Consider the following 13,401-nt stretch of genomic DNA (forward strand, 5'->3'; position numbering starts at 1 on the left):
AGAGACACAGAGAGAGGTGGGATGGGTGTGTTGAGTTATAGATTCATGAGGCTCTCGATAAAGATCAGCTCTACACGTGATTAGAAAAAAGCAAAGCGGCAGAAGCAGCGTGGAGAAACGCACATCAGCCTCCTGTGTGTCCCAGAAGTGAGAATGAAAAACGAGCTACACTCCACATGTTTACCTGATTTTTTTTTTTTCACAGATTGCCTGTCTCATGTACTACTGCCAGTACATAGTGACACTTTCCAGAACTACAACAAAAAGCTGTTTAGATAAAAGTTACCAGCTGCTGCTTTAATCATTAGCTTAAGTATGACACATTAACAGGCTCCTTGCAGCTTCATTAAAATCATCATTGTTGAGATTAAAGTCTGAGACTCAACACCCAAAACTGGTTTATACAGTCAGTGTGTTTTTAAAAATTACAATTTAGTGGTTATTTTTAAAGAAATATATGTCTAGTAGATGTGATTTTGCATCACAACACTGTGTTTCTCACATATGAACCAGTCATATATATCAAAACGTTGATAAAGGCTTTCTAACTTTACATTTTTATAACTTTCAGTAACTATGTAATACATTAACATTCTAGCCAAGAAAATACAATGGAGGCAGTGTGCAGCAACAGCTTCTGTGCTGTTCGGAGGTCATTATGGGGCCAATGCCAAGTTATTAAGTAGGACTGTTTGTCCCTGAGGTGATATAGCCATTTTTACAACACCTCCAGCCTGCTCTCTTTTCTCAGTTTGTTGTCACTCCTATTCAAAGTTCTGGTGACATGTGTTAAATTATTGAGTGACGAAAACTGATATTTGGTTGATTTGCTTTGTGATATTTCCTTAATTCAATCATTAGCAATTAAGTAGACTTCACATATCATACCTTTAATGGCCAACAACAGTAAACAGTTAACCCTGCTAATGATTTACAAAAGTGCATTATAAATAGGCAGAAATTGTACACATTTATGACGTATGTGTGAACAAAAGGGTATCTTCAGTGAAAGTGATGATTTCAACATTTACATGTACCTCTATTTTCCTAATTGAATTTTAACTTCCACAAAACCTGAATGAGGGTAAAAATACCTTTTACAATAAAAAAAAAAACACTTGACATGATGATGTGACAAATAAATGCAATGGACCTGAGAGTGGATGTTCATAATTGATCTTAAACTGGGTCACAACAAGCAAGTCAGTGTTGTTTTCTTAATTGCAAGTTATGAAGTACATGAGCGTTATTCTAACTTAACAGGAGGACAATTTTGTGCCCAAGACAGTTCCTGGCTCTTTATTGAGTCTCTAATATCTCGGCTTGTACCATTGGTGTCAAGGTTCACACAGTTATAGTCTCTGCATAATCACAGGTGTGTTTATGACCTCAGTATCCTGTGGCGTACGCCCACTTGCGAGGATCTGACTTAGCGTGGAGTCCATCACCATAACGAACCACCGCCTGCACCACAGCTCCTGTTGATTTGAGGAGCTCTGTCTCGTGGTTCTTTAGTGCCAAACCATCCAGGACATTCTGTAAACAGGAAGCAGACACGAGGACACACAGACATGCAAAACAAGGACAACTGAGTAGGTGTGGCATACTACATCTGCCTGTGGGTGGGTTAGCCATTTTAAAGAGGAATGATGCCCATTTTAAGAAAAAATATTATGATGTGCTGCCAAAATGCTGTGTTGGGTGGCTACATAAAAATGTTTATATTGTTGCAATACTAGCAGGTACTAATATGTCTTCAAACCTATTTGGGTGGACACAAAGTTGAGATCATGTTTATTGACTTTGGAGCAGCAGTTGATTTTACATCCCACTTGAAAGATAAAATCAACAGTTGGTTCTCCAGTTTCCATGCATAGGAAAGAGCGTGTATATAATATGCACCCAGTATTTAGAGGATCTCTACATACAGCCTCAAATGTTGCTGTGGATGTGCTTTCTTTCTTCCTTTTTTGTATTTATTACCCTCAATGTTATATTTAAAGATGTATTGCATGTGTAAGTTGTACCTTACAAACTGTTTTAATGTTCCATAAAATTAGCCAGCATTTGCTTTTATTTTGTGATCTGAGGCAACCACATATAAGGTGATATGCTTCTTTTTAGCCAAACCACAAATTAGACTGCTACCATACCAGTGCAGAAATATTTTTCTCTTGGTTACATTATGCACATCCTGGAAGGTAAATATAATGAACAGTGTCCCTGGTGCCAGTTATGACTGAGGTATAAGGGCTCATTGTTAGCTGGGCTTTTGCTTGAAGGATCGTGTCCCTTCACACCACACTACCCTGCCATTAGTCACTTATATCAGTATTGTTTGCTGTGTGTGACACTCACTTTGTCAAAGCCAGGCTCTGCCACAGTGGTGTTGGGACTCAGCTGGTTGTGGAGCCGTGGCTCTGACACAGCCTTATTCAGATCGTAGTTGAAGAAGAGTGCACTTAGAATCACCTACAAAACAGCAAACATTTCACCCAATGATAACATAACAGCCAAGAGGTAAGTACCCAGTCTCATTCTTTATAATACCTATACTTTCCAATAGTACATTTCAATATTTGTATGGCATTGTATTTGTACAACCCTTTAAATGGTCACAGCAGCTGTATAAACCCCTGACTGTGGCTTACCTGAGCAATAGAAGTAGTGATTTTTGTTCCTCCTGAGCCTCCAACCACCATCTTAACGTTGTTGTTTTTGTCAAAGAGGATGGCTGGACACATAGAAGACATTGGCCTTTTTCCTTTTAACAGAATTTACAGTTAGTTTAAGTTAACAAGGTCCAATGAAACAAATGTGTTTCTGTTGCAGTGTACAGCATTCACCCCCATTGGAAGTTTTCATGAGTCTTTGAATCAAGATTTAACATCCAGCAGTTGTCTATACTGCTTATCCTTAATAAACTTTAAACAAGTGTTCAACAGACAGTGAGCCTGTAGTTCAAAACTTCTTTGGAAGAGCAACGTATCTGCTTTAGAATTAGTGTTTAATAAAATACTGGGTACAAAAATTGGTTGGTTGGTTGAATATTGATAGCTGTGAAGACCACATTTCCATAGACTTCTGCATGACCTTCAATTAGCCTGCTTTTGAACAGCCAACCTACAGTACTATTATAATTTTACTGGCTTTGTGTTTTGGCGGTATGTGTGCGTTTGTGTCTCTAATCTAACCTGGCCTGATGAAGTTGTTCGGTGAAGGAGGCACTCCAAAACCGTTTGTGATGAACGGGGAGCTGAAGTCATCCATCTCATTGTTGAGAATTATCCCTGTTGATCTTGACATGACTTTGGAGCCCAAACTGCAGGAAAAACCATACGGGCAGTTATGAGACTGATCAACTCACATTGGTAGAAATATTCCTCTTGGTCAATAAAGATATCGCACTGTTGGTTGATGGTACTGGTGGCGGCCACAGCGCTTCCATCTTCTGCTACCACAGAAAGGTGTGAGGTCCCGTAGTTTTCAGGCAGGTAAAACTCAGGCTCGTAGTAGTTCATGTGATGCGTGCTGTCATCTGTGATCTTTTCACGGAGGACATTAGCATAGCCACTTGAAGTCATATTCTGGATGAGCTTTGGAAGAGAAAGACATGAAAATAATTCATATATAGATAGTTCTGGTCCTGGTCCTGGTTCTCCTGCTGTGGTTCTCTGGCTTCATGAATCACTGCTGAGGATCGTCAGTCACTCGTCATGTTTTTCAATGTTACCATAGTGCTAATTTATTAGTCACACTCCTATTGTCAGTGCTATAGCTGTTGTTAGTATGTTGGTTGCTGTTTGTTTTCTCTCTCTCTCTCTCTCTGTCCAACCTCCACCCAACACGGACCCTGACAGAAAGCCCCCCCCCCCCTGAGTCTGGTTCTGTTCGAGGTTTCTTCCCGTTAAAGGGGAGTTCTTCCTGCCACTGTTGCCTAATATAATATGTGATGCTGCTCATGTGGGGATTCTGGAATCCTTAATTTTGAATTCCTGAATCGTTGGGTCTCTCTCTTAATCAAAGACTTTGGTTTGGACCTGCTCTTTATGGAAAGCGTCTTGAGATAACGCTGTTATGAATCAGCGCTATATAAATAAAGATTGATTGATTGATTGATTGATTGATTAGGCAAAACTATTTATTACTATTGAGTTGTGTTCTGGAAAATGTTGTCATTGGTCCAACTTTCATGCTGATTCTCATTCACTGATTTCACTGAAGATAAATGGCTTTACAATCTACATTTTATAGTTTAGATATTTGCTGTACAAAGTCACTCATTTTACTGTTACAAAGTTCATTTCCATGCTTACAGGAGGAGCAGCTGCTGCCTCTGGGTAGGTATCACAAAAATAGTATGATTACCCAGAAACTGTTTTAAGCCGAAACCATGAGCTTACATCTGTGATGTTGAGAAAGACTGGATCTCCAAGTAAGGTCCTCTTTGCATAAGCAAAACGAAAAGCTTCCACAATGCGGTGGTAGGTCAGGATCTTTTTCTCAGTGCTTGACATACTATCCGGGGTGAAGTTGTACCCTGTAGAAAACAGTAATCAGTAACTCAGTTTAACCCACATCCTCCTCATCTCTCTTTATTCAGATTGCTCTTAAGGTAGGAAAGGAGACAGCTGAAATGAGCCTGACCGAGCCTGCCCCTGTGATTTTATTTCGTCTAAACACTACTGTGAGCAGTCCACAGGTATTCGCCTGGGCTGGGAGCCACAGAAGGAAACGGGAGGAAGGCTGAGGGAACCGGAGAGTTTTGGTTTGATGGGTTTCAGCTGTCGGACAGAGTCAGGAGTCACGGTAAATCAGCAGGATGAAAGTTTGGGCAGTCACTGAAATGCGTGTGTCAAGACTGCACCGCTCGACTGTGTCCAATTAGAGGCAAATTGCTGAGATTAGTGCTAGTGTGTAGAGGCAGGGGGGCACGATGAGTGGGTGGTCAGTCTGAGGAAAGGAAAGGTTCAGGGAGATTAATTACTTTAGAAGGAAGTTTCTCGTCTAATCCTCAGAGGCGGACACTGTCACTGTACTAAAAAGTGACAGAGGTCTTCAACCTGGACAGTTTGGATTTTCTGCAATGATCAGCCAACATAGAAAGGACAAATGATTATACGATGAAAATAAGTAGCATGATTTTATTATCAACATGTTCATGGACTTTGCTAATGAAACTGAGCCTCTCGGGTGTGAAGATACACGTAATTAACTTTGTTCTCTCAGGTTTTAACTTCATTTTCTAAAGTGGAGGAAGTCAAATGTAAACTTGATTATTGATATTGATATTGTATGTCGTTTATTGCATTATGACTTCATGAGGCATCATCTGTTAGAGTTGCACTATCAACAATCCAAGCCCTCATACCTACGCAACAAAACAATTTGTTTGTCAGTGTCTTCCAAAAGGACCCTTATAACCGTTACGTTCATATGAGAGTTTTCTAATCTGTCGCATTTAAGGAAAAACAAATAGTCCAAAAAAAAAAACGTATGTTCATTCGCTTTCTTGTAAATACCAAACCATAGTGTATAAATGACAAATGTCAGTGTTACTGTTCATTACTGTGTGTGCTTGAGATTTGGCCATGAGATACAATATGTTGTAAAGTCAGCTTTTTGTCTTATTTTCCTCAGACAGAACTAGGCTCGCTGCCTCCCCAGGTTTCTAGTCTTTGTGTTAAGCTAAGATAGCTGGCTGCTAGCAGTAGCGTTAGATTGACAGGTATCAATGTCATTAGTTTTGCAGGTAGTTGGTCATAAAGCAAAAGTATTGGACTACAAATTCTGACCTGATGATAGCATTAGTTGAAAAGTCAGGGAATGATTTCCATATTTCCATTCAATTTCAACAATATTACTGGACAGACTTCAGGGATAGATTAATAATTTTTGAATATCTAAATTAGACGGATAGATTTGATAATATATTTATAACGCACCTGCTGCATTATGATCTTTTTGCAAGTGCTGCCATGCATCATCAGGCCTGCATTTATGTCAGAAATTCACAGCAATCAATCTAATAATTGTTGATTCATTTCACTGAAAACCACAAAGTTTGACTAGCTGGTCAGGACAGGGTTTAAATAATAGTCAGGAGCTCATAAGAACATTGACACAGGTTTTGAAAATAAGTTTTCATTCTTGCTGTTTATACAGGCCATTAAAAGATCATTTTCTAATGTACTAGACCAACAGCTATCCATACGGCCTAAAAACCCCTAAGTCAGAACAGGCACAGATTATTTCAGTGACAGAGGCTGAGGTTGTTTTTGATGACAAAGAATGTAAATATAACTTCCACTATATTTTAAAGAATCTCTGTTTTTATCCTCAATGACATCTGTTGCAGGCTACTACTTTGTAAAACACAGAAATACATCGCAAATGTGGATCTGTGTTTTAGAAAATAGTTCAGGGCACTCTTAGGTAACTTTAAGTCAACAGAGCTGTTTATTTTAAGAGCGGATTTGCTGTACAGTAGATCAGCATGCTGTTCACAGTGGAGTCCTCTCTGAGAAAGTGACTGGCAAAGTGAAGGCAGCTCACATTAAAGCACATTCTCTCCCACTCAGGGTGTTTTTGGACAAAGCATCAAGGCTTACCATTCAAGATGTTTAATATCAGCGAGAGCACAGGGCCGCTAGCGGGGGCATTGGGAACAGCCATGGTGTACTCCCCCACATTCACCCTTAAAGGGTTCTCATCCAAGACAGGCACATAATCCCTCAGATCCTCCATTGTGATGATACCGCCTAAACACAGATTGACATGCACTGTGAATGCACATTTGGAAAGAACTGGAAATACAAATCCTCCTTAGCATGGAAATTAGACGTGCAGAGAGAGGCGTTTGCTGGTATATTTTATTATACGGCCCAAAGTATTTTTAGCAAATGACTTTTGGTGAAAATGCTAGTGGCAGTGATAACATGATGACAATATGTTGATATTAATGTACTTCGTGGGAGAAACTTAAAATTATTTTCATTTTATTTTACAACCAAAACTCGAGCTGTTAAAGTTCTCAACTGAAGTCAAGATTAAAAAGATGAGTCCATTTTGAAACTTGCTGTTGCTACTATTTATAGTGGGCTTGTATAGTCAGTGCAGCTTCCCTGATGTTTTGACCTGATGAGGATCGGGACAAATTTAGAAAAGCAGCTTTTCTATAGTCTATGAAATAATAAAAACAATATGAAATACTACCTGCGGCTTGAATATCGCTCACAAGGTTTTCAGCCAGTTGTCTCAGGTAGAAAGCATCAGGACCCTCTGCAGCTATTTTCCTGTAGGTTTTTGCAAGCCTGGGAAATGTCATGTTGTCATTTTCCTTGAGGACATCGCCACTTCCACCACAAAATACTTCACTGAAATAGAGGGAAAATCATTTAAAATGGCAGTGAATATGTTTTCAGTGACTTTACAATAACCCGACACTGATTCTAGACTTTATTCTCTCACCATAGGGCTTTGTCCTGAATGATGGTATTCTTGTGCCGGGACAGAGCAGAGGCAAGCGCCCTGCCCAAAGGAAAGCCTTTTTCTGCAAGGTCGATGCTCGGCTGGAACAAGTCTTTCCAAGGCAGTTTGCCATGTCGTCGGTGTGCCATCTCATAACCTCTAATCTCCCCTGGTACAGCAATAGACAACCCTCCTACCATCCATGGAAACCAAGGAGACAAAGACTTATATTTTGCACTGCTGCATCAGTATTTCAGATATTATTTTAGAGCACTGGTACACAGACTACTGTGGGATTTCTGAGAGCCAAACTTTGGTTATTACTGACTTGCCACAGCTCTCAGAAAGGATACAGTCACTCTTTCATAATATTGTTAACTACAACTTTCCATATCTGATGAAGCTGGTTAAACATTACCTTTCTGGGATAAATCTGTACTGTTCCCAAACATGTTCTCTGTTGCATTGCGTGGCGCAGTCTCCCTGGCATCAATTGTCTCAACCTTCCCTGTGTATGAATCACAAAATCAGGTGATCAGGAAGTTCAATGCGTTTGTTGTGTCAGTGGGAAAATATAAAAACACAGGGCTTTCGTGATGTGATGAATTATGTTGGAGTGAAGGTGTACCAGTTGCTGCGTTGTAGATGGTGAAGAAAACTCCTCCTCCGATGCCCATACTGTGAGCGTTCATGAGTCCAACACACAGTAAAGCTGCTATAGAGGCATCTACTGCAGACCCCCCTTTCAATAGTATATCTCTGTGATAAAATTAATTAAAACACACACAGGGAGGAAAGCGTTGGAGGATTAGTTTTTACACTTAAGATCTTAAGACCTTGTGTTGGCAAAGACATAAATAAATGGAATAAAGCAGGCTCACAGGGATTTGCATGTAAGCTACAGTCATGTGTGGATGGCTGTATGTGCAAGCAATGTTCATGTTTGTGTTTGTTGTTTGCATGCACGTATGAGTCTGTTTCCAGCACAGCAACATGTCTGTCCTGACGCTCTCACCTGCCGACCTCTGAGCACGGACCAGCATCTGCTGCCACAGCTGCCTTCAAGTACACCCCCTCACTCGGTTGTTTCCTTTTTCCCACACCATAGAAGACACCCACAAAAGTGGCGACAGATGCCAACAGCAGCATCGCCAGGGCAACAATGATTGTCTTCTTCACCATTTTTATATCTGAGGAAGAATAGATGCTTTATTTGGTGCCTGTCAAGATAAAAACATTGTGTGAATTTGAAGAATCATAGAAATGTACTGTAAACCCAAGTCTGAAAAATTACACACATACACATAGATCAGAAAGATTGATAGTTCTTAAATCACACATGTGTACAGTGGATGTCACAAAATTCATGTTTGAATATTGCATTCATTTTGCATTATCAGCAAAATCTATAAATACCCAAAAAAGTATGAAATATGAAAGTTCACACCTACAAATTGATCAATTACATCAAAAAGGTTATACATATCAAATCTATGCAGCCAGTCAATGTCCAGAAAATCCTCCAGACTGCAGAGCTCCTGATTAAGCTAAGTAAATTTGATATTCTTCATGTGTACGTACAAAAGCTGGATTAAAAAAAAAAAAAACAGCATTTAAAACACCCAAACGAAAGCTGTTTGCTGAAAAGTAATATATTTAATGTTATATTGTATATTGTATATTACTCAATTACTTCTCATTATTTACATTAGGCTATTCATTAAATGTTCTATTATTTTCATTGCCATTACTGTTTGGCATAAACTATTTAGGAAGTTTGCCCAGTGTGATTTTTTCTGACCATTTCTGATTCCTTCTGAAGAATTTAAGTAAATCACTACAACGGTCAAGGGACTGCTTGGCAAACATTTTTCGTTAGTTAGTCAAACAATCACGGGCTCACTCACTGCTTGTCGTCAATACTGAACAACAGAATGACTACTAAGATGATTGTAGCGCTGTAGGTTAACTATTGAGCCGTAATTTTACATACCTAGTTTGTTTCAATTTTAGTGTTTTAGAGAATGGTGAATATGTGATTTTTAATATCACAGTGAAACAACATTATAAAACATATGAAATGGTTTAAAGATGTATTCCACCAATTTGGCATTGTCAGACTCACAATGGACAGTTTACTGTATAAAATAGCTGTTGTAGTCAGTTGTAAACTAGAATGCTCAAATACTGTAAATACACTGTTGCTTCATTACAGATAAAAGTCACTCATTCAGTTTGAAGACATTTCAAGCCCAGTCATGATTACATTCAGTCGAACATCCAGCTGCTAAATTCCAGTCCAGTCATTTGAAGTTGTCTGAATCACACTTTGAACAGTTTTGTACAGGTGAGATGATCTGACTGTGAGAAGGCGTATCCCCCCCCGGCTTTAAGCAGCCAATAAGACAAGTAAAAAAGAAGAATTCCAAGAGTATTTTAGCGTAATAATACCTCACGTTTGCTACAAACCCCAAAGCCTACTGTCATGCAGATTCTTTGATGTGTCAAAGGAACGAAGCCAGATTACATAACAGGCAAGTGAAATGATTTAGTAGAGCAAACTTTACAGAACACTTTACAGAACACAAACCAGTTATACAAAATCGCTGTCAGTCTTCACACTTATAGTAGAAGGTTACATCAACAATTAAAAGCTAAAAGGCAGATTTATTTCACATTTTGATTCAACATTGTACCACCTGGACAACTAAGATCAATCGTTGTAAAACAATTTTCTTTTCTTACCTTGATTTCACTGGAGGCCTCAGCAACAGGCTGCTCACTGTGTGCGTTTGCCACAATCCACAGCAGTTGATAGGTAATGGACTTACTGTGGTTCTCAATATGTAACTACGACAAAGTCATTAAACTTTAACCCAACCCATCATAAAACACCCATCGTGTGTATCAGTGACAGAAGAAACAACTTGAGGCGGCATTCAATTTAGCGCTCAAATAATCAGTCATCTGCACTCAATCTTCATATAACGCCTAAATGGAGCAATTGCATGACCCTGACATTGAGAGGCAACAAGAATTCACTGGATGAATAGTTCTTTATCTGCAGTGGTACTTAAACTCATTTGAGACTAAGATTAACTAATAGTAGTTCGCTGGTGGTTCATTTCAAATATATGACATGTGACTCTAAGTAGTCAACACTTTCACAAAATGTTTAAGCAGGGACTTGTAATATAAATACTGTTCTTTGCATGACAGCTCACAAAACCGTTGATATTTAAGTTTTAAATAAAGTGCCTCCTCACCAGGAAAATGAAGGCTTTCAGGGCTGCGAGGGAGAAGATCACATCTGCCATGCCATGAGGGGAGGAAAGAACAAACTGCAGGGGAACAGTGTGAAGGGGTGCAGAGCTGGATGAAAGGGGTCAGTTAAATAAGCAGCCAGGCCAATAGGTGGAGGGCAACAGGGACAGGACAGATTCTCAACTTTGACAGGGTGACCCGAGAACAGCTATTCCAGGTAATAGAAAACCTTCTCCAATTAGAAATAAGGCAGCACTTGAACTCCCAGACTGCACCACCCCTGTGAAGCTCCACCAATAAAGGGCTTCACAGAGAAAATGAGAAAACAAAGTGCTTACAAATCTAATTTGTTTAAGCTCCAGATGGCCTGAAGGTGTTCAGGAAGGACTGGCGCGTGTGCAGTTAGAGAAAAAGCCCTGACTGGTGCCCTTGGATTTGATTCCCAATCAAATGCTAATGTTTAGGTTAAAGGTTATTCAGGTTAACAGAGCTTTTTCTTAAAGAATGAAGCAACAGTGCTGTAACATCCTAAATCTCTCCACTTCTTAAACCAGGCAATAAATGTGTATTATAGTGCATTTTTTTCACTATACAAAAAGCAATTGGTAACACTTGTAATTGAAAGTGATAGCATCATCCAAGGACTCCCTGTATCTTTTCATTCATGTTGGTCCCTTCATTGGACATTTAGTTACAGCTGTGATAACAGCAACACTTAATGTTTGTGTTTTCACAGCTGGAGCCCATCAGCTGTACTAGCTTAGACAAGGTAAAATGTGACACTGGCATGTATCCTCTAGTGGACTGATGGCTCAGTTAAATATCCATAGTTTGTTACATGGCTCCATTTCAACCAGACAGGAGCATGGCATCTAGGGAAATATTGCACCCATCTGAGCAGCTACCTGATTAACAATCATCACACTGTTTCACACTATAATATAGTTATTAAGTAAAGCCACACAAGTTTTGTGCAGTGGACAACATGTGCGAAATCAGCAGCTGCACTTCACTATATTCTCCTAATATCTTCCTTAGTCAGTGAAGAAGAACAAAACATGACCACTGTTTTTCATTCATTTTCATTCATTATTTTTGTTCCCCTGTGCATATTGCAAAAAATTTTCATTCAATCATCATCTTCTACCACTGACAAAGCAGATGTATCATATGTGCAGCCATGTTTGTCTGTCTCCTTTTCTTCTACATCATATTTGTCCCTTTCATTTTCTCTGGTGGTGCTACAAGAATCAGCAGGCTAGGCTGTCTGTAAATTCATTCCTATGGTAGAGGCACCTAAGAGTTGTTCTCACACTGGGCCAGTGATTCACCTTGAATTTAAATGGTTGTTAGCTCATAAACCAGAGTGACACCCATGCAGTGAGAGGCCAAACAGGGGGAAAATGAAGTAAATATCATGAAACATGCTGTGCATCTGTCTTTGGATGGGGTCACACGTAGAGTAAATAGTGGTGGCTCACACTGAGTTGCATTAAACCTCTCAAATGTCCAATCTTTCTACTAGATTTCATTTGAAGGACCCCTCTGTGGAAGATCAGTCAGGACTGTTCAGTGCTGCGACAGTAAGTCACCAATCCAAAGCAGCTTTCCCATGAACCATCCATCAGCACTTTTAGGACAGGGTCTTGAGCAATTTAGTTTTATCTGCCATAAAAACCTCCCTCTGACACACAACGCCTGGTTGCCTCAAATAAAGAAAACAGCATGATTCATTGTTTTGAATTTAAAGAACTTAAAGAAACATGGTCAAGAGGTACAAACCTTGTTGTGTAGAGAATGCTGTTTTGTCTTTAGACCCCACTTAAATCTAGTGTCAAGAACAAACAAGAACCTACACAGTCCAGGGGATCATTGATCCTGAGAATGAGGTGGGCCGTGAAATCCTGAAGTCCAGATAGAACCAGTGTGAGCCATTAGACTGGGAAACTGTTGTATTATTCTTTTCTCCAGCACAGAGTTCAACATTGTTTACACGACTTTGCACTTAGTCAGGGAGGTGATACAACTCCTTACACTCAATCACACTGGGGGTTGTATGGCATTAAAAGATGGTTGTGAGCCTACAGCACTATAGCCACAGTCATATTATACAGGGCTGACAGTGGATTAGGTTTTGCAACCTCAGGCCATCTCTTATGACTGACCACTCACAGAGCAGAGAGACACTGATTCATGTGCTTTTAGCTGGTCAACAAGATGCATCTGTGTCAATGAGAGTGAATGCAGCTTTGGTAGGTATCAATACAAGCATGTGATCTCACTGTGCAAAATGTCCCATTCATAAACTCCCCTGTTGTCAATGCGCCTGTGCCAGAGGAAAATTCTCACGCAGCTTTTTTTTTTTGCTCAATTTTTGTTGGTACATGATGTTCAAATGAAGACAAATGCAGCGTTAAAGAGTAACTTCTTATAACAGTGTGGTGAGTTCCTGTGGAGTACACTTACATCACTGCAGCAAGGTGAAAAATTAACTAATGGAGATCTGGAAAAGCAAGATTTTCCACTGCAGTTAAAGTGCAACTGAAATTAAATCGGGTTTGTTTTGTGTTTTATTTTGTTGTCGCTGTCTGCCACGGTGTACTTATCAGCCCTGTGACGCACAATGTCATGTGTTCATCATTGAGAAAACAAGAGAAACCAAAATGA

General features: G+C 39.6%; 1 protein-coding gene across 1 annotated transcript; it reads right to left on the reverse strand.

The window, feature by feature from the left end:
- Positions 1 to 869: 869 nt before the first annotated feature.
- Positions 870 to 10,297, reverse strand: ggt1b (gamma-glutamyltransferase 1b). The gene is made up of 13 exons (XM_070850745.1): positions 10,216 to 10,297; positions 8,486 to 8,660; positions 8,099 to 8,229; positions 7,889 to 7,978; positions 7,471 to 7,663; positions 7,216 to 7,376; positions 6,612 to 6,761; positions 4,404 to 4,540; positions 3,409 to 3,596; positions 3,195 to 3,322; positions 2,652 to 2,764; positions 2,359 to 2,472; positions 870 to 1,536 (listed from the first exon to the last, which is right to left on the reverse strand). Exons 2-13 carry the CDS (start codon positions 8,650 to 8,652, stop codon positions 1,390 to 1,392), a joined length of 1,719 nt encoding a protein of 572 aa, XP_070706846.1. The 5' UTR covers positions 8,653 to 8,660; positions 10,216 to 10,297; the 3' UTR covers positions 870 to 1,389.
- Between the last annotated feature and the right edge of the window lie 3,104 nt (positions 10,298 to 13,401).

This window comes from Pempheris klunzingeri, chromosome 19 (assembly GCF_042242105.1).
Source record: "Pempheris klunzingeri isolate RE-2024b chromosome 19, fPemKlu1.hap1, whole genome shotgun sequence".
Taxonomy (NCBI): domain Eukaryota; kingdom Metazoa; phylum Chordata; class Actinopteri; order Acropomatiformes; family Pempheridae; genus Pempheris; species Pempheris klunzingeri.

Bases quoted from the DNA above. Each gene is read 5' to 3' on its own strand.
- ggt1b (XM_070850745.1), bottom strand. From the start codon at position 8,652: ATGGTGAAGAAGACAATCATTGTTGCCCTGGCGATGCTGCTGTTGGCA. The intron at 7,979-8,098 runs GTACACCTTCAC...ATTCATACACAG, and splicing joins CATCTACAACGCAGCAACTG to GGAAGGTTGAGACAATTGAT. The intron at 7,664-7,888 runs GTAATGTTTAAC...CATGGATGGTAG, and splicing joins TACAGATTTATCCCAGAAAG to GAGGGTTGTCTATTGCTGTA.